At 39.3% G+C, this 19,250-nt stretch overlaps 1 protein-coding gene across 1 annotated transcript; it reads left to right on the forward strand.

Moving 5' to 3' along the window:
- The first annotated feature begins 7,095 nt into the window (after positions 1-7,095).
- On the forward strand, positions 7,096-15,142 carry LOC136252569 (uncharacterized). Its single transcript, XM_066045059.1, has 9 exons — positions 7,096-7,356; positions 7,405-7,650; positions 7,706-7,824; positions 7,880-8,024; positions 8,847-9,006; positions 9,327-9,395; positions 14,028-14,078; positions 14,865-14,983; positions 15,035-15,142. Exons 3-8 carry the CDS (start codon positions 7,813-7,815, stop codon positions 14,980-14,982), a joined length of 555 nt encoding a protein of 184 aa, XP_065901131.1. The 5' UTR covers positions 7,096-7,356; positions 7,405-7,650; positions 7,706-7,812; the 3' UTR covers position 14,983; positions 15,035-15,142.
- Positions 15,143-19,250: the final 4,108 nt, after the last annotated feature.

The raw sequence follows: 19,250 nt of genomic DNA on the forward strand, positions 1-19,250 counted from the left end.
CTCAGTCCCCACATTGCCCGGGAGGGATGGGATAGGACATAATACTATTATTGATAGGTGCAGAGCTCTCAAGTTGGCAGTATTTCTAGGAGTGAGACTCCATATTCAGTAGAGCATTGAACCCAATCAAACATCCGCACACACAAAAATGTGACATTAGACAGTAGCTAGATACAATACAGAAACATTTTGGCATAGTGTGTGCATCTATCTAAACACTGCTACTTGCTCATTAAATTGGTAATGTGTCGAAGTTAATTTTTCCTTTCGTACACTTCTATGGCTGTACATTGTGCAGAAGTGACATCTGCCTTAAATGTTGCAAAATAGCGGCAATAGCACTCTGCCTTATGTTCACTACATATTCATGCCTTCAGTGACAAATTATCCCAACCAGCAATTTCAACTTTACAATGTCAACAGTTTACTGTGGTGGCCATACCGTGCTCAACTGAATGATCAAACCCACGTGATTGTTTGTTTCACCTGGCCAGGACGGTACACTATGGTAGTTATTCATCAAGTGCATTAAATTAAATTTTTAGAACTCAACATGCTGTAGTGTGAATAAGAAACGCATGGCAAGAAAGAAAGCCATGAAACAGCTACAGCATTGTTTCCTATCGTGGCAATTGCATTACTTTGATACGTGTTACCATTTCTGTAGTCTTTCTCCATTCGTTGCTCTTGTGGGGATTAAAGATTTCAAATAGAAAAGCAGTAATTGAGCTTGGAAAACAACAGCTGCTAAAATTTTAGCAAGTTCAGCGATAATTATTTAATTGTGTGTTTATACACAATAAAAACTAACTAGTGAGGGTCACTACTAAATGTAGTGAACGTCACTACTAATGTCTGCCACAATACTCACTATTTTTGTGTAGTGACGTTCGCTACTAATTTTGTAGTGAATGTCACTACCATGTAGTGAACGTCACTACACAAAAAATAGTGATTATTGTGGCAGAAATTAGTGAAATTCACTACTAATAATTACAGTGTACAAACCAGGTGACTAAGCGAGTAAGACTGTGCAGTGTGAGCAGCAGCCACACTAAGTCGAACTGAACAGTGCTATCTTGCTAATGTAAATGCAGTGTTAACTGTCACTTCTCATTGTAGTAAACACACAAAGGTCCCAAACATGGCTAGAGCGAGGCATTCATGATGACTTTATTTTAGAAAGGAGATAAATAAAATTGTGCAGTAGGAAAGAGGAGTAGTAGATAAAATATTCCCAGAAATGAGTGCTCCTTATGAACCCATCCACTGCATCATAGAAATGGACTTGTGTGCCTGAATGTGTGCATGTATGTGTGGGTACTAGCATCTTTATGTTACTCTGTCCCCAGAGCAACATCACCTTGCAGCAGTTTTCTACACGTTGATAAATTTTGTCAATTTCACTAATCTGCTCCAGACCTCCTTAGCATCCCAGCAATGTAAAATCTTTACATGCACTAGTGCACATGTTATGTTGACCTTTAAAAGTCTATAAGCACAGACACTGCATGACTTGTACACAATTTTCTGTTTTATAAGCCATGTGTTGTAATTCTTTAGGTAAGAAATTGATACTCTCAAGGAGAATGTTGAATTCTGTGGAAAAGCTAGTAGCCTATATAGTTCACAATCACTTACAGTCAAGTTGTGACCTTTCTACATATATAATTCCTGTAGCGTTTCAAGTAGCGTCATAAAATTCTTTACGTTGCTGAGGTTTGTAAAGAAATCACAGAAAATAATGTCAAGTTTGACATGTATTATTATGAATATGGAATACGACAATCATGAATACAGCATTGTTCTATATAATTATAGCTGGGTGCATGCATCTTAAGTCCTATATAAGTATAAGACAAGGCCAGTTGTAAATACAATATTCTAGCATACATTATCGTATGTGGTGAAATAATGAGCTATGATGATCTATGTACCATACAAACCAGGACAATACAGTAGTATGTGATAGCCACCCAGAGATGGGATGATGGATACCAATAGTTGGAGGTTATTGTTCGCTTTCACCACTACTCATGACAGTGCCACTACATGCAATTCTGCTGTGTTTGCAATTGGTGAATTGAAATACAGATGCCAGTTTATAAGTTACAACAGTTTGTGACAATATCTGACGTATAAAATATCCTGCACTGCTGTATTGTCACGTGAACAGGACATGCTACTGTTTTGTACAAATATCAACGCTTTCAAGCATGAGTGCATTCAACTGCATAAGAATATCCAATCCAGGACAGATTAATAAATTAGACAAATGCAGACCAACTTGCATATTATGCAGGTTGCCAGCAAACATGTGGTATAGGTTTAACATGATTGTTGATAGATGCACAGCTACAAACATGTTGACTGCTAGCTGAACTCTACACACGTACTGGTTACTAAGACTACAACTACAAACATGTTGGCTGCTAGCCGATTTTTACACACATACTGGTTACTAAGACTACAACTACAAACATGCATGTTGGCTAATAGCGGAATGTTAACTCTACTCACATACCAGCTGGTTGCTAAGACTACAGCTACAAACATGTTGGCTGCTAGCTGATCTCTGTGCACATACTGGTTACTAAGACTACAGCTACAAACATGTTGCTGCTAGCGGAACTCTACTCACATACCAGCTGGTTGCTAAGACTACAGCTACAAACATGTTGGCTGCTAGCTGATCTCTGTGCACATACTGGTTACTAAGACTACAGCTACAAACATGTTGCTGCTAGCGGAACTCTACTCACATACCAGCTGGTTGCTAAGACTACAGCTACAAATACATTGGCTGCTAGCTGACCTCTACACACATACTGGTTGCTAAGACTACAGCTACAAACATGTTGCAGCTAGTGGAACTCTATTCACATACCAGCTGGTTGCTAAGACTACAGCTACAAACATGTTGGCTGCTAGCTGACTTCTACACACATACTGGTTGCTAAGACTGCAGCCACAAATACATTGGCTGCTAGCTGACCTTTACACACGTACTGGTTGCTAAGACTACAGCTAAAGTATGTTGGCTTCTAGCTGAACTCAACAAACATAATATCAAATCATATATTAACTATTCTTTCACCCAATACAAGTTACATGTTCTTTGTATACTACTATCCAGTGAGAAAGGCTCAATTAGCTGTCTTACTACCCTTCCTCAGCTCTTTAATTTCAGTTCAATATCATGGCTACACTTTGTATTACAACTTTACAGTGACCAGCACTGAAGGTCTGACAGCAACATGTGTTGCAGCCTTAGGATTATCTAACACATACGGACCAAACAAACTTCAGAACTACATGGCTTGGGGCAAATAATGTGATACAGAAAAGGGTCAAAGATAGAAAAAAATCCCTCCAATCCCAGGATTCAAGCTGCAGGTCACCCAATGTCTAGCAAGTAGGGGCCACTTCATCCTACTTTATAAGGGAGCCTTTCATAATTCCTTTGCCTTCGCTATGGTTGGCAGCCCTCCTCCTTGTCTTCTAGCTACCTGTGTGTGTGTGTGTGTGTGTGTGTGTGTGTGTGTGTGTGTGTGTGTGTGTGTGTGTGTGTGTGTGTGTGTGTGTGTGTGTGTGAAGACCATGACTATTGAGCTTGCATGCCTTCAGCTGTTCTTTCGGTGGCTTTAAACTTCCTTCAATAAGCAATGAATTGTGGGATGCTGCCTTTTTGTCAGAAGTCTGCTACAATGTTTACATGAACCAATTTATCTGAAGAACACTTCTTACAGATCTGCTAAAATATGGCAACATCCATATTTAAATTCTTGACACACTGCTCTGTAATTACAGTTCCACACAGCTCCCAATTATATGCTGATATTGTAATTATAAAAAATGTGCAGGCATGTCACTTGTCTGTCATGATCAGTTCCAATCAGAGCTACAGAAAGGAGGAAAATGTATACAATCACTGGGATACCTAAATTAGCAATACACTTTATTTAGTAATTTCACACACGCACACAAAGCACTGCACTACAGCAGCCATACGAAACACAGCTATTGCTGCCCAGCAAATGGGATGCCTGCATACCACTCAGGAACTTGAGTCTAGTGCAAACAAATCCTCCTGGGACAGGACTAGTAACCTACAGTAGGAGTAAAGTTTCTTGCTCAAGGAAACAACACCATACTGGCCTAGCTGGGAATTGATCCTGGAACCTTTTGTTTACTGGGCTGATGCCCTAACCACCTGGTTATGCTGCCACCTCTCTCTCTCTCACACACACACACACACACAACACACACACACACACACACACACACACACACACACACACACACACACACAAACTCACTTGGTTGATAGTCAATAGACTGGATCCATTTGTATGTTGACTGAACTGTACTAGTAGCTCTACCTGTAGCAGAGGACTGGTGACACCTCCCTCTGGTCAGCGTCACTACTCACAATATGTGACCCGGTCTGCGAAAAGGGCTCTTATAGCCTTTCCAATTGCATATATATGGTAACCCATAACTTGACTGGTGAATATGGTTCAAGCCTACAATTTGGTCACTCAACAACCCTAACCTGGCAGTAGCTGTGGGTGTAATTACATGGTGATAGCTTTAGTAGATTAGGAGTTATGATTAGCCAAACATGGATAATTGGAAAGGCTATAAGAGCCCTTTTCGCAGACCGGGTCACATATAGGCCTTAACCTATTGTGGGGGAGAACACAATCTGTATACCAGTACTACTTCTGGCTGGGACATCGGCTGTAAAGATTGATCACACTTATCCCTGTGAGAATACAATACAATAGTGGACTACTATAGTATAGTATATAGTAAACTAATAAAACTAATATACTGACTTGGAGTTGGTTGAGTGGTGCAGTGTTGGTCACCATTTTGTCCTCCTGTTGTAAAATTCATATACCTGTTGTGTGACTTCATGTGATGTCACATGACTTACCTATTGAGGGAAGGCGTGGCAGCCAACAGAGAAATGATGATGGTATAAGCATGACATAAGGTAGATCAGTTGGGGTTGTCAGTCCATGAAAGAATAACTAAACAAAAACATGCTACAATGGATAGGGACCACAACTGATACAGTACTGTGCTGGCTGTTGATATGTGGCGGAGTTACATGTTTGGCCAATAACCACTGCTGATTCTCGTCAATCCAGTGTACACAGTTAGGACCATTGTAACTGGTTATCTCACCTCATCCTTCTCCAAGTTAACCGATACCAGCCCAGTATGCTGATTCAACTCTGGAAGTTGGAATGCTCTGTAATACAATACAGGTTGGTACTAGGATGATTGTTATGATGAGCTGAGAACTCACCATTGGGTGGGGAGTATTCTTCATAATCTCAACTTGTAGTTGTATACCACTAACTGGTAGACCGACTAGTGATGCTCCAAATGTCATCTCCACTATAGCAGTGGTGTGTACCGCAGTTTTCCTCATGGTACTGTAACAGTACTAACTAGCCAATCAAGGATGATCAGCTGGTTTACCTGTATTTGGTCTTCAGTTCAACTCACTAAGTGATGGTAATAACCTGTTATTGGATGATGACATTATAGAAGATCACATGATGAAATAATATACTTGTCAACAGAAAACATGCTCCAGAGATGAGGCTTGTTAAGATGAGCTGGACTACCCCGACCGAGTAATCCAGTCACTGTCATTGTAGGGTATACAGCATTGAATGTGATGGAGCAGATCGTCTCCCTCGCTCCATCTGTAACAATAGCTATATATGGTAACAATAGCAAATAGCTCTATAGTACACCACTAACAACAGTTGGCAGGTTACTGGTCTTACTAGCCAGGTTATTGGACTTTCTAGGCATGCACGTTACTGGACTTTCTAGGCAGGTTTAGTTGATAGATGACAGTTAAATGATGTCCCCTCACACAAGGCCTCATCTTCACTCTGATTATCTTCCTCCCCCGGCCAGTATACTGTCCTTGTTAACACTTAGCTCTACTCTTATTAAAGCTATCATGTGATCTACTACTTGTAATATAAATGACCAGCAGGTGTGTCCATGTTACTAGACTACATTCAAGATGTAGGATGTGCTGTGGAGACAGAATGGCAATTCACAAGAGGTGACATTGTGTATGATAAGATCACTGGTAGTAGAGCAACCGACCACTACCGTACTCAACTCCATACTGTAACACACACACACACACACTACAAAATGTGCAATTGTAAGTAGGTAATTCACCATGTTTGCAGTCGGCAGTAACTGCTGGTACTCATAAATACTTAAATTATTGTACATATACTGTAACAGCATTTGAAGCATTAACACACACTACATGCACAGTACTAGTCACGCAGACCTCTCAACTTGGAATCAATTTCAACTTTGAGATCAGAGGTCATAAAGGGGCTGGAGTGTAGGTAACCCTTTTCAGAAGATGTTTTACCAATATATATATACTACATGGTATACCATAAGCACACTATAGTATGCAAAGTATATGCCAGCCTGGGGGGATCTGGGATCATGCCCTCCCCCCAGAAAAACTTTGAAAATTAGATCCTCTGAGATTGAATCTGAGAGTGATTTCAACAGTTTTCTTACATTATCTGTAGTGTGACAGTGACAAAAATTCCTTTACCTTGAGAAAACACTTAAACTTTGTACTTGACCTTGAAAAATCTTATAACCTTGAGTCTCAAGGTGAGATCTTGAGAGTTGAGAGATCTCGAGAGATCTGCTAGTGGCGTAGGAAGCATGAGTCCATGGCACGCGTAAAGATTTCTAACCTGAGCCACAATGACTACTTAGGTAATCTCACTGCAGTGAGACACGGCGTTATCTAAAACCGGAACGTAATCAGAAACATAGAGGAGGAGCGAAAGTCACACATACCACAATCGAACATTAATGGGCAGCAAGTAGTGAAGGAATGATCATGAGGTTCCCCGGCGGGCGGTCACCCATCAACACTTCGTTGCACGTTGTCGAACAGTTATGGCAGAAAGTTTTTACTCGGGGTTAAGGCTGAACCAGAATCGGCCATTGGTCCCTCCTGTTCGAACCCCAAGTACTCGTCGCAGTATTTTGAGTGCGGTTTCTCCTTGTCCTAATTCGAACTTCAATCTGACTGGAAGCAATGGTGCTCCTGAAATTGACCAAGAAGAGTTGCTCAGGGCCTACAACGAATTGCAAAGACAGAACAACGGGCTTCTAGTAATGACTGCTAGGATGAGCAAGGAAGTCCAATTTTTGAGGAAAGAAACCCAAGATGTTAAGGATGAGGTTAAGGAGGTGGCGAGGGAGATAAGTAAACACAAGCAATCTGAAGTTGAGAAACACTCAAGAAGCAAAAAGGTGCCAAAAGATTTGACGGTAAGTATTTTTTACCATGTGTATGATGATATCCTTAATCTATTTCAGAGGAAAGTTCGTCTGTTGCACAGTGAGCAAGACCCCTTACATAAGTTCAAGGGAGAGGAGAAGTAAAAATTTATTGTCTGTAAATAGACACCTGTATGATCTGATCATACGTCATCCGCATGTGTAGGTTTACAAGTGACCATAACCGCAGGGTAGCAACAACCTTGTCTGCTCAGCTTACAGAGCACATAAGGGGTGAAAGTGAGAATGCTGAGAAGCCAAAGTTTAGTGAATTCGAAATCAATCGTATGTTAATTGCTCTTTAGTGATATAAGATGTACCTCTCATTTCTCATTGCTAGGTGCTATCCGTAGACATCATGAAACAAAAAGAAAGTGCTATTTAGATTCATCGCCAGCATGACAGGAGCAGGTTACAAAAAATAAGAATAAAGCAAAGAAGAAGCAGATGAGATCAAGGGTACAAATGTTAATCCTATCGTCCACATATTCATATATATATATATATATGTTAGCTCTATTGTCGAAGATTTAAAGCAGTACGGATGGAAGAAGAGCGCATTGCTTGGCTGCAGCTCTGTGATGATTATATGACAGAGGAGAGTGATGACGAAGTGGAGGGAGTTGTAAGACGTCATCAGCTGTCTTGGGCATCTGATGGTAAGTTTGATTACAGCTACTAAGGGACCCACAACTCGGTTGTAAATACAGCTGTTTCTACAGCTTATTGACACAACCTAAGGCTATTGCATGATCACGGCCATGCATTTATACCTTATTTACGCTTCAACAATACTCTTCTGGATAGTCTTGATCCAATATCAAAAGCAACTTTAATTTCTTGTGCCATAATATGCAGGTCCCTCATCTTGATCATAGCAAGCATTAAAAGGAATGTGCATCATCTCTTGGTCCAATTTTCTTATACCCATGCACACACTCATCAGCTCAATGTTGACAATTATACTAAGTCGTAGTGGAAACATGTTTCATTACTTTAGAAATGTTAACTTGATTTTATCACTTGGATCAACAGATTTTTTTTTATCTATCAAGGAATCAGCACCTCAGCATGAAAAAGTAATCTTTTTGACTTCTTAATTTACGAGCTTCTTCAGTAGCAATGCTTAGTTTCCCTCTTCGGGATCATGTGGTACTGGGTATTAATGGTTACATGGTGTTATTGGCAAAATAACAGCTAAGACAAGCGCATGGCTAACAACAGCCATCCTTAAAGTGCAATGGGTGATTGTCACTTGGATCACATGAGTTATATAAATTATAAGATTATTTGGAGGTGGGACACAGGCCCAGTGGGCTCCAGTGTAGTTACGTCACTGTTGTAATGCACGTGTGGTGAAACTCTCCCATATTTCTACTACATATTCTCATTTTGTGATCTAAACAAAACTAGCAGCGTTAAATTATAGACATTTTAATCATTCCCTCCAACATGCTCTTGTACATAATTTATTTACTCAGAACTTCAAGAGTTGAAGGCAACGTTAGATCAACGTATACTTGAAGCTGACACCATTTCTGGGAGGTTTAGATGCAAATCCAAAGTTGACAGCACTTTGTCTGCCCTGCCACCTCCTTTGCAGCCAGTGCAGTGGGCAGTTGTGCAGCAAGATGAAGGCCGGTATGCAATAATATGCACAATATTGTGATTATAAGAAAAGCTATTTTGACACTCATGCATGCACTCTGATTTATGGTCATGGTATACCAAGAGTTAATAACAGGAAAGGAGAACTAGAGCCTTTACAATAATTTTATTTGATTTAAGGAGATTCTCTGTAATTTATAGTGTACTTTGTAGCTGAAGAGTGTGTATTGCTTCAGTCATCAATTTTCTTTGTTCTGTCAGTGGGTAAATCATGGCACTGGTGGTGCCTTTGAACTGCTCATGCAGTGTGGTGCATATATATGTGTGTGTATTGTTTGTATTGTTTTGTGTAGGAGGGAGTATGATGACCATTATCTTGAACATGATGAAATGGATACTACAGATATCATAAATTCATCTGGGTACGTACAATTTTCAATATGAGTGTCATATGTATATGTGCATGTGTATTGTGTTGTATATACAGTGTATGTCAAGCAGTTAGCCAACAGAATTGCTTCCTTTGGCCCCGAAGTTTTTAATAAAAAGTGTTCTGTTAAATGCAAATGCCACTTAGTGGTTCTCACTACACATGTTTGTTCAAAGTCATGGATCTCGTAAACAAAATATTCTATTCGTAAATAGATTTAATTACGTTACTCTGCACCATTTGTGTGAGCTTTTTTTTTACCATGCTCAAGCATGAAAAGAGATAAGTTGATAGATTTCCCATTATTCTGGAGTGGATTTTTCTCTTAACTCTAAAAACGAATAGAAGAAATAAACAAAGGTTATGATATTGTAGGTCTGTTTGTAGGAAATAGTTTGATGTTTACCATGGAGTAGGTGTTTCTCACAAGGAGTACCAAAAGCTAAAGTGTTATGTGTCAAAATACATTTAGTCGAAGTGTTAGGGGTCATCCATAATTTTCAGCATTTTCACAAGAGTACAGAGAGTACTCTTTCCATAACCCCCTCCCCCCCACCTAAAAGCGTACTATTAAAAATGTTGATATCGATCATGAATTGTTGTATATATGTATGTGTGTATGTCACATATGAAATTGTTTTTAAGAGTTATTGTTGCTGTTTTTACACTATAGGAAATGCAGACAGATCAATCACACAAGAAGTTATTTACATGTGTGAATTTGTGTGACAGTCATATACTTATTTCTTTTTAGGTCTTCCCCTTCCCATTTTGTAATTTTGCTCAGTCTGGTGTTTCTGAAGCTGGTATTTGGTGGGATAAATTTCACCATAAACAAGACATTTTATCTCAACTTTGGACTTCTTTGACTGTGAAGTAGATTCTGATTCCTCTTGTGACCTAGTTCCACTGTGTATCAGGCATGTGTGGCGCTCCTTGTCAGCTTCACTGGTAAAAACATAACGGAAATGTCCACATCACAGAAATGGCTATCTGTTGGCTGTCTTCAATATAATGCATCAAATTATCATCAGTACTACAGCTTGAAACACCTGTACTAACTTGCTGAGTTACAACACTGTACATTATCATGAGCTTCAGCACCACTACTGACGTCGTCTTCTACTGCTACAGTTTCTTCATTCACTGTGCTTGTCTGCAAAGAAAACAAGTTATAGGTAGCTGTCGTTCAATACATTGTGCAAGTCACCTATTTGTAAACACTACTTCTATAAATTAAACCGGCTATCTGGCAAGCTACAATCCTGCATGTATGAAATAGTGCTAAACCTATCAATCTAGCCATTTAGTACTGTACAGCTACGTGCTTTTAGTACAGTGAAAACAGTTTTTTACTGAAAGCGATCCTGGCTATTACCTAACATGGCCTAGTCATGGCTACCTGCATACCTAATGCACAGCTAGCTACGTGGTTTTATAGCCTGTTTATATATTGTACCTTGAAAAATGAATCAATACGCCTTGTTCTGCTCCACTTCAAGTGTTGCGCAGCTTTTTCCAGTGCTGCCACATAGTGCTCTTTGCTGTAAACAACTCGCTCCTTCCACTCTACTTGCGTGCTTCACAGCATCTGCCCTCTTCATTTTCGTATCGTTCGTCACAACAAAGGTGTTCACGAAATGCTGGTATTGATTAGTTGGTGACTTGTGTACACTATCTGGATGCATAGCGAGCTCAAGAAGAAACTGCCTTGCCTCGAACTGCAACTCACATTTCGCCATCTTGATACTAAAATTGTATGCGCATGCTAAATTATTTAGAATTATTTTTATATAGCGCTACTAATATCAACATTATTAAAAAGTGTACGCATTGGATTTACCCCCTCCCCCCCAGCGTACGCTCTGTACGCTTGCGAAAATGCTGAAAATTATGGATGACCCCTTATGTCAAGGTACCTTGATAATGCATAATAATTTGGTAGGCTATTGTATAAACAAATATAAGAAAAAATTAGGAATTGTTGGTATGAGTAGTGACTACAATAAAAAGCACAGAAACAAGCCGCTGCGATGAAACGCAAGTCAATAGCTGAATGTACTATATGCATTTTAATCCCTACTTCAGCCATGCACAACAAACAGCTAAAGTAGAGATTAAAATGCATACACCCAGCTGCTGAGTTGCGTTTCATCACAGCAGCTTGTTTCTGTGCTTTTGTTGTAGTCCATACTCATGCCGAAAATTCCTAATTTTTCTTATGCTTGTTTGTATACTTTTTTTGTAAACATTACATGTGATAGCTATCTGCTGTTATTTTACAAAGGATATAGCTAGCTACTAAAGCTACTGCTGGGACATAGGAAAAGTAGCTATAGCTATATAACCTATGGGTTCAACAAAGGAAAAAATAATTTTAGTATAAATCTCAGGTTCAGACCACTGAAAGATTATATAAAAGACACCTTTAACACATGATTCAGTAGCAGGGCCAGTGTAATAATGCTATATTAGCTGTATGCTGACTATACAGAATCAGACTTGTATTCTATCATTTAATGCACACATCATTTAGTCTGTTGAACATTAATCACTTACATATGTATACTTCTTGACAATACAGATAGGTCCTGTATCCATGCTGCATAATAGAACATCGAAATCACAAGTGTGTTTTGGTGCGATATAATATGCACATGCAGTTGAACATGTGTATTCTAATATGTTGAGGCACAATGAAACATGGAATCCCTACTGATGCATAAGTAGTGGCCACAATAAAGAAGGATCAAAGGAAAATCACTAAGACAATAGCATGTACGTTGTAGGATATTTAAAATACCTAAGGTTAGTTCTCTGTGAAAATCAAAGTGTTTTCATGAAAGAAGTAAGGCTGTAGTTGTTGCCAGTTTTCTGTTATACCTGCTGAATGCATCAGGCAGGCAGGTAGGCAGTAGAAAATTCGCTAAAATAAAGTATTTTTAAAATTTTTTAGTTACTCATTAAAAACACTTCCGGTAATTCTGAAGACACGTTTGGGCCTGTTTATACTTTATACCTGACCAATACTGTCAAGTAGCCATGAAGGATTTTTGAAGATGGTGTTTGGTTGATTTATTTTTTTGGACCATGCCCACACTCTTGTCGTCCCTACTATACAGTACTATCGTAAAATATGATACAGTACAACAGTGTGGAATGGAAACACAAGTCCAATAACAATATGGATACCATGGTGATCCATGTTGCTTTGTAATAGTTGCTAAGGTAATTAAATAGTTGTTAAGATAAGTGTTATTTTGGGCCATAGCAGTTGCATGTACAAGGGGTGTGGTCGCATCAATAGTTAGTTTTTTAAAAATTATTATTCCTGTTGCTTAGTAACAATTGCGCTTGTTCTTATTACTGTTTTGCAGTAGCCATTATGAAGGCTTTAGACATACATGCATAGGCCACGAGTGTTTAATTTGGTGAAATAGGAAATGCTGACAAATAAGTATTCTCAAATTGTAAATTGAAAGAGTGCTCAGTTTTGTACCACACTATTTAATTAACACATTAAACCTTTGGCCCTGAACGCCACTATAGTTGCTTTTGTTTTTAAAGACAAAATAATATTTTATTAAAATACACGTTTTGACATACCAGACTCTGTCTTTTGTTACTCCTTGTCAGAACCACCTATTCCATCATGGTGAACATTAAACTATTTCCCATAAACGGACCTACAATGATATATAACATTACTAACTTTTGCTTGTTTTTTGTCAAATATTAAAAAGTAGAAGAAAAAAATTCAGTCTGGAATGGCAGAAATTCAGTAAACCTCTTTCAGCTCTCCCATCGCACTCGAGTATCATAGTGCTTCCAATCAAAGACCAGGATAATGGGCGTTTACCACAGAGTAATGTGGTAAAATCCGTTTGTGCATAGGATATTCCATTTACGAGATTATTTTGCAAAATTCAAACATGGCATACTAATTCTAATAGTAGTATTTCCTAATAAGGAAAGTTACGTACGTTGCCAAATGTGCAAAAATTATGCAAAAACTAGTGTGAATGCTATTTTACTGAAAGTGAACCGACCTCTTTTAGAGTTTGTAGAGGAAACTTGGTATGTAACGACAGCAAGTGCCATTACCACTTTGTTTGCCTCCTTGACAGCTAACACATTTAGCATGCTCTGAAACTCACCTCTGAGAGCGACAACTCCACAGAAGCTTGTCAGGGTGTTATGGTCTGTTAGCGACCGAGTTTCGTATCGCTTGTATTCCTTCATTTGCTTCAGCTATGTCACACATCACCAGGATGATGTATTCTGGCATCCGGCTTGCAAGTATCCTTATAAGGAAATTAATGAATGTACTATTATTAGTATTTGGACACCATGTTTGAATTTCACTGTTCATAGAGTTACGTGCTCCTTGTCCATAGTGTTCAATAAGCTCCTGACAAGATCCATGCATTTGAATGCATGCGTGTAGTAAGGGCCACTATAGTGGCGTTCACATTTAACGGAACACTTTTTTAACTTCGAGGCTAAAGGAGTAATTACTTTCCTTTTAATGTTTACATTAACGACAGCTGCCAACCACCCTATTTTGTATATATGTACAGGTGTATGTACAGTAAATTATGATTTTCTCAACTTTTGTTTGTAGACACATGATTGAATTTCCTGACGACACAGAATTACGAATCACTCCTACCAGGTACTTACATACATACATACAGTGTAGACACACATCAGCATATGTGACTGGCTTTGCAATAACCGGGCTTATTGCATGCCCATGGCAGGAAGTTTGATTGTTTGCCATAAACATAAAGCTATATGAATACACCATCAAATTTCACAGCTGTGATTAAGTGGTCTGCTTCTGCTGGCTGCTTTTCCAAGGCCAGTGGCAATCTGTACAGATGTTCTGGGTTCCTAATGGAGCTCTGGCCATGGCCGTCTGTGGCTGTACAGTTCTGCGGTGTTGGTTACACTGTATATTGACCTGTATTGTTCCTTGCCTTTCATTTTAGCTAGTTACGAGTCAAATGTGGCCCATAACTTGGTCTATTTCACCCCTTTGCCTTTCTGCTATTTTTTTTATTTGCAAATTTCCAACCCCCCCGCCCTGCGACCACCCATTGTTGATATACCTGATACTGCTGTGCCAGGGTCAACCTCAGTAAAGAAAAATCTATCTAAAATGTGAAATTAGGTTCTCGGCTACTTGTTCAGTAGATGGATGGTTTTAAAGGTAATTGGTGTAAAACGTGTGAAAATTTTGTTCACGTAACTTCAAGCTACCACACTCTGGATAATTTAAACTGTCATTTCTCAATACTTGTATAAGGTGATAAAAATGATTTTCGCAGAGCCAGTCACATCTCACATATTAAGACATTGGGTACAGTTGTATATTCTTACGGTAGGTGAAAGTTTATACATACTTTCCTCATGTGAGTGTGTGAAGAAAAATTCAGTATCATTTTTGTCTATACAGGTCAGGTAGAAGTAGTAACAACAGCTCAGGCAGCTCAAGCAGAAGTAACCCAGCTAGGTCCAACCCAGGCATTCCAGGTAGGAGGCTAGTGGATTCGATCACTAGTACTCCCCAATAAGGTTAGAAAAATCACTGTGTTATATTACTGAATATTTTTGTGATGTCCATAGGAATACAATCTATATAATCACTCATGATTGTGCTACAGAATAAATGACTGAACATTATGCGAAATATCATTAAATTATTGAAGTACGTTTAATTCAATTTATTACAAGTAATATTTTAAATTGATAGGGCAAGCAACAAATACATTATCAGTTAAACTATCAAAATCTATACTAAGTTCTGCACTAGCACATCTATATGCAATTCGTTGAAAAGGCATAAAACAACAGGCTCCTTGTATTGCATTGGTAGTGGATGAAATGGTAGCTAATTGTCCATACCAGTCAAAAAAGGGGTGTGACTGTTTCCACTTTACGTAAGGGTGGTGGGCGGCGGTGGCGTGGTGGCATGAAACTTATCAAAATATATAATGGCGTCCCATATAGATGAATTTGGCTAAGTTATGAGCCATTCAAGGCATACAACTGGCCAAAAACATAGCAAAATTACAGCACAGCTCTTTATTCAGTGCCACAGAGCTGTACAGCCACACACAACCACCTGCTGGCCAGCCAGTGCTTCATCAAGACCACAGACCAGTCATACGGATTGCCACAGTACTCAGCAAAAGCAGCCAGAACAAGCAGACTACTGAATCCTTGCTGGTGATGACTGTACAATTTGATAGTTTAGTGATGTAGCTTTGTGTGTGTGGCAAAAAATCAAGTGTCTTGTGATAGACGATAAGAGCCTTTTTCCCAGACTGGGTCACGTACATATTATTAAAGCATTGCTATGGAAAATAAAGCAGTTTGGCTGAGATAGATTTAGAGTATAGCATGAGCTGAAGCCTACACTGAAGCCAAGTAAGGGCGAGACAATGCTTTAAATGATTTGTGGGTGTACCTTGCAGTCATATACACTAGGACTCATGATTAACATAGGTTGCACAAATTATTAGCAGCCTGTATGCATACAACTAATTAAATAAGTGTAATTCAACTTCACCATAATATTGTGGCATTGTAGATGCGTTTATTGGCAGGTTTTGGCTACAAGTAACAGTCGAATGCACATGGCGGTGGTGAAGAATTTGTGATATTTCCAGGACTTGCCCATTAGTACATACAAAAATAATCACCTGCTAGTTGAACTGAGTTATGTGGATTGGTAGAGGAAATACGTGTAAGGCATGGTGAATCACCCAGAACATTTACAGTGATAATTAGCTAAGGGGCGGCCGCTCCAGACTAAACATTTTGTGCACCAGTTTATGAGATAAGTATGGGCTGGGTAAGGGAAGATGTTGTTGGCTTGTCTAATTTATATACAATGTTGTAATTAAGTTTCATTCTTTTGGAGGGTTTGGATTAGCTATCTCAACAGAAGTAGCTCTGTTTCCAGCATCGGGAGGCGAAGCAAGACCGAGTGTAGCAACACTGATCATGCGGACAGAACCTAAAATATACTTACGTCCTCTGATCCCACTACTACTGTCCACAACAGCATGTCCATCAGACAAAGCCTCGGTGGGAACACCATCGGTACAGCCGGTCTGCCACGTGTTGGTAATGTGGTCGTATAGCACTTCAATCGGTGGCGATATGCGTAGCTCTTGAAACGTACTCACTGCAGTGAGGGCAATAAGGAGGAAGACGACTTTCGTGATCACGACTGGCCTCGCGACTTGCTGGCACTCTTGTGGCCATCCTACTACTGCATAACCGCGCCCTTTATATTCATTAAATTATTGTAAACCATAATCAAAAATAAAGGCAATGCAGAAACGCCTTCCGAATATTCATCTCATTCATTGATGAAGAACTATTACCGACCAATCGTGCGTATACAAAGAGTGATTATGCGATTATCCGAGTGTTTAGCGAATATTCATCCGATCATGGTGAGTTTTTCGTATTTCTTTAAATCCGAATTTTCATCACTGATCTCCTGTGAAATGTGTAGCAGATTGCTGTGAAAGGTGGCAGCGTCTTCAAAGGAATACTCATGGATATGACACATCAGTGGTGTGCAGACACTGAATGGTAGCTACAGTAGTGATTGGCACTTCACAGCAACAGGAGATAATATTTTATTTATTGTTTCTGGTACAAACACAGTACAAACAAACAATGCAAACAGTATTACAACATGAAAACATGTACACCTCAGTCAAATCCCCTACCTCTGATGTTATCAAATCCAGATATAAACAAATTAGTAACTTGGTTAGATCTAGAACACGACAGGATACCGAGGCTCATGTTTCCAATTTATCTAAGCAATACTTTGACTCCCCTAAACCATTTTGGAGATGGCTTCACTCCTTTAAAGGAAACCGTTCTCCTATCCCACCTTTGCTCCATAATGATGAGAATTTAACTGAAGATTCCAGCAAAGCAGAGGCATTTAACGCCTATTTTAGTTCAGTGTTTACTGTTGACGACGGTTCTGATATTCCAGGGCTGAGAGAATCATTGTCTATTCACCCATCCATCATTGATTCTATTCAATTTACCGCTAAGGATGTGTTTGAAGAGTTAATTTCTTTACAGTGTGACAAGGCATGTGGCCCAGATTTACTTCCTGCACGTTTACTGAAGTTGGGTGCAGAATTTCTTGCACCTTCTTTGGCACAACTATTCCAACTATCACTCTCATCTGGGAAACTGCCATTAGATTGGGTTAGTGCCAATGTTGTTCCAGTTCATAAGAAAGGCGACAAACATGCTACAAGTAATTACCGTCCTATAAGCCTAACTTCCATTGTTATTAAAGTTATGGAAAGAATTATACATTGCAAACTTGTTGCTGTTCTTGAACAACACAACCTTCTTAATGACTGTCAATTTGGTTTTCGCCACAAACGCTCTACTATTTCTTTACTTTTGGAGGCAGTTAATGATTGGGCAACTTCTCTGGAACAGCATAGTAGTACTCACTGCATTTTCTTAGACCTGGCAAAGGCTTTCGATTCTATTTCCCATCCTCGCTTACTGTTGAAGTTGGAATCTCTTGGAATCACTGGTGATATTTTGATTTGCATTTTTAACAAGTCGACGCCAGCGTGTTGTAGTTAATGGGAAATTTTCCTCGTGCCTTTTGGTTACCTCAGGTGTGCCCCAGGGTTCAGTCTTAGGCCCTCTTCATTTTTTACTTTACATTAATGACATTTTCTCTGTTATATCTCACAGCAAAGTCAAACTATTTGCTGATGACGTCACGATCTACAAGGAAATCTCATCTCCTGATGATGTTAAATGGTTGCAGTTTGATGTCTCAAGTATAGCTCAGTGGGCAAAGAAGTGGCTCTTGCGTCTCAATCCACTTAAATGTGATAGCATAGTGATTTCCAACAAACGTTCCTCAATTTTACCTTCATACCATCTAGATTCTTCTGTTATCACCATCCTGTAATTCGATACCTTGGCATTATAGTTGACACAAAGCTGAACTGGAATGAACACTGTAAATATGTCTCAGCTAAAGCTACAAAAGCACTCAATTTTCTTCGCCACTGCCTGTTCAATGCTCCTTCATCCATTAAATCTACTGCTTACAAATGCATTGTCCGCCCCGTTATGGAATATTCCAGTCCAGTTTGGCATCCTCATACTGCTAAAAACATCAATGCTCTGGAATCTGTTCAGCGTAGAGCTGCCCGTTAAGCTTCCAATAGCAGGTGGATTCCTTCATCTCATTGTTGGAGCAAGTCTTCTGACGAATGCATCCAAGCATTAAACTGGCCTACCATTCAACAGCGTCACACCTACTTTACTATTTGTTGCATTCATGATAGTCTCCACCACAGGAATTCCTTACCATTTAGTGAACATTTTCAGTTGTCCCAAGCTCCCACAAGGTGTCACCCTCTATCTATCCGGCCTGTGACATCGTCTATTAATTCTTTTCGTTACTCTTTCTTTGTGAACAGCACATTTCTGTGGAATACCATACCCCATACCATCCTGCGAATTAAACAGCCACCCTTGTTCCATTTAGCCCTCCGTCGTTTTCTTTTTTGAATCTTCTCTATACTTAATGTTCTTGTTTTTGTTGGTATTTATTTTTGTTCTTGTAGTAGTTATTGTTTTTTAGGTGTATTTGCTTATGTCATTGTTTTTGTAATTTCTGGTGTGTATGTGTGGGAAGTACGCCTACAGGCTTGTCCTTTTGTACAACCCGGTCTTTTGACAAAATTGATAATAATAATAATAATAATAACCTCTGTTAATAATCCACCTGAATGCACTGGCAGCTGGCATGGCGCTTGGGAGG

Source organism: Dysidea avara, chromosome 4 (genome assembly GCF_963678975.1).
Source record: "Dysidea avara chromosome 4, odDysAvar1.4, whole genome shotgun sequence".
NCBI lineage: Eukaryota > Metazoa > Porifera > Demospongiae > Dictyoceratida > Dysideidae > Dysidea > Dysidea avara.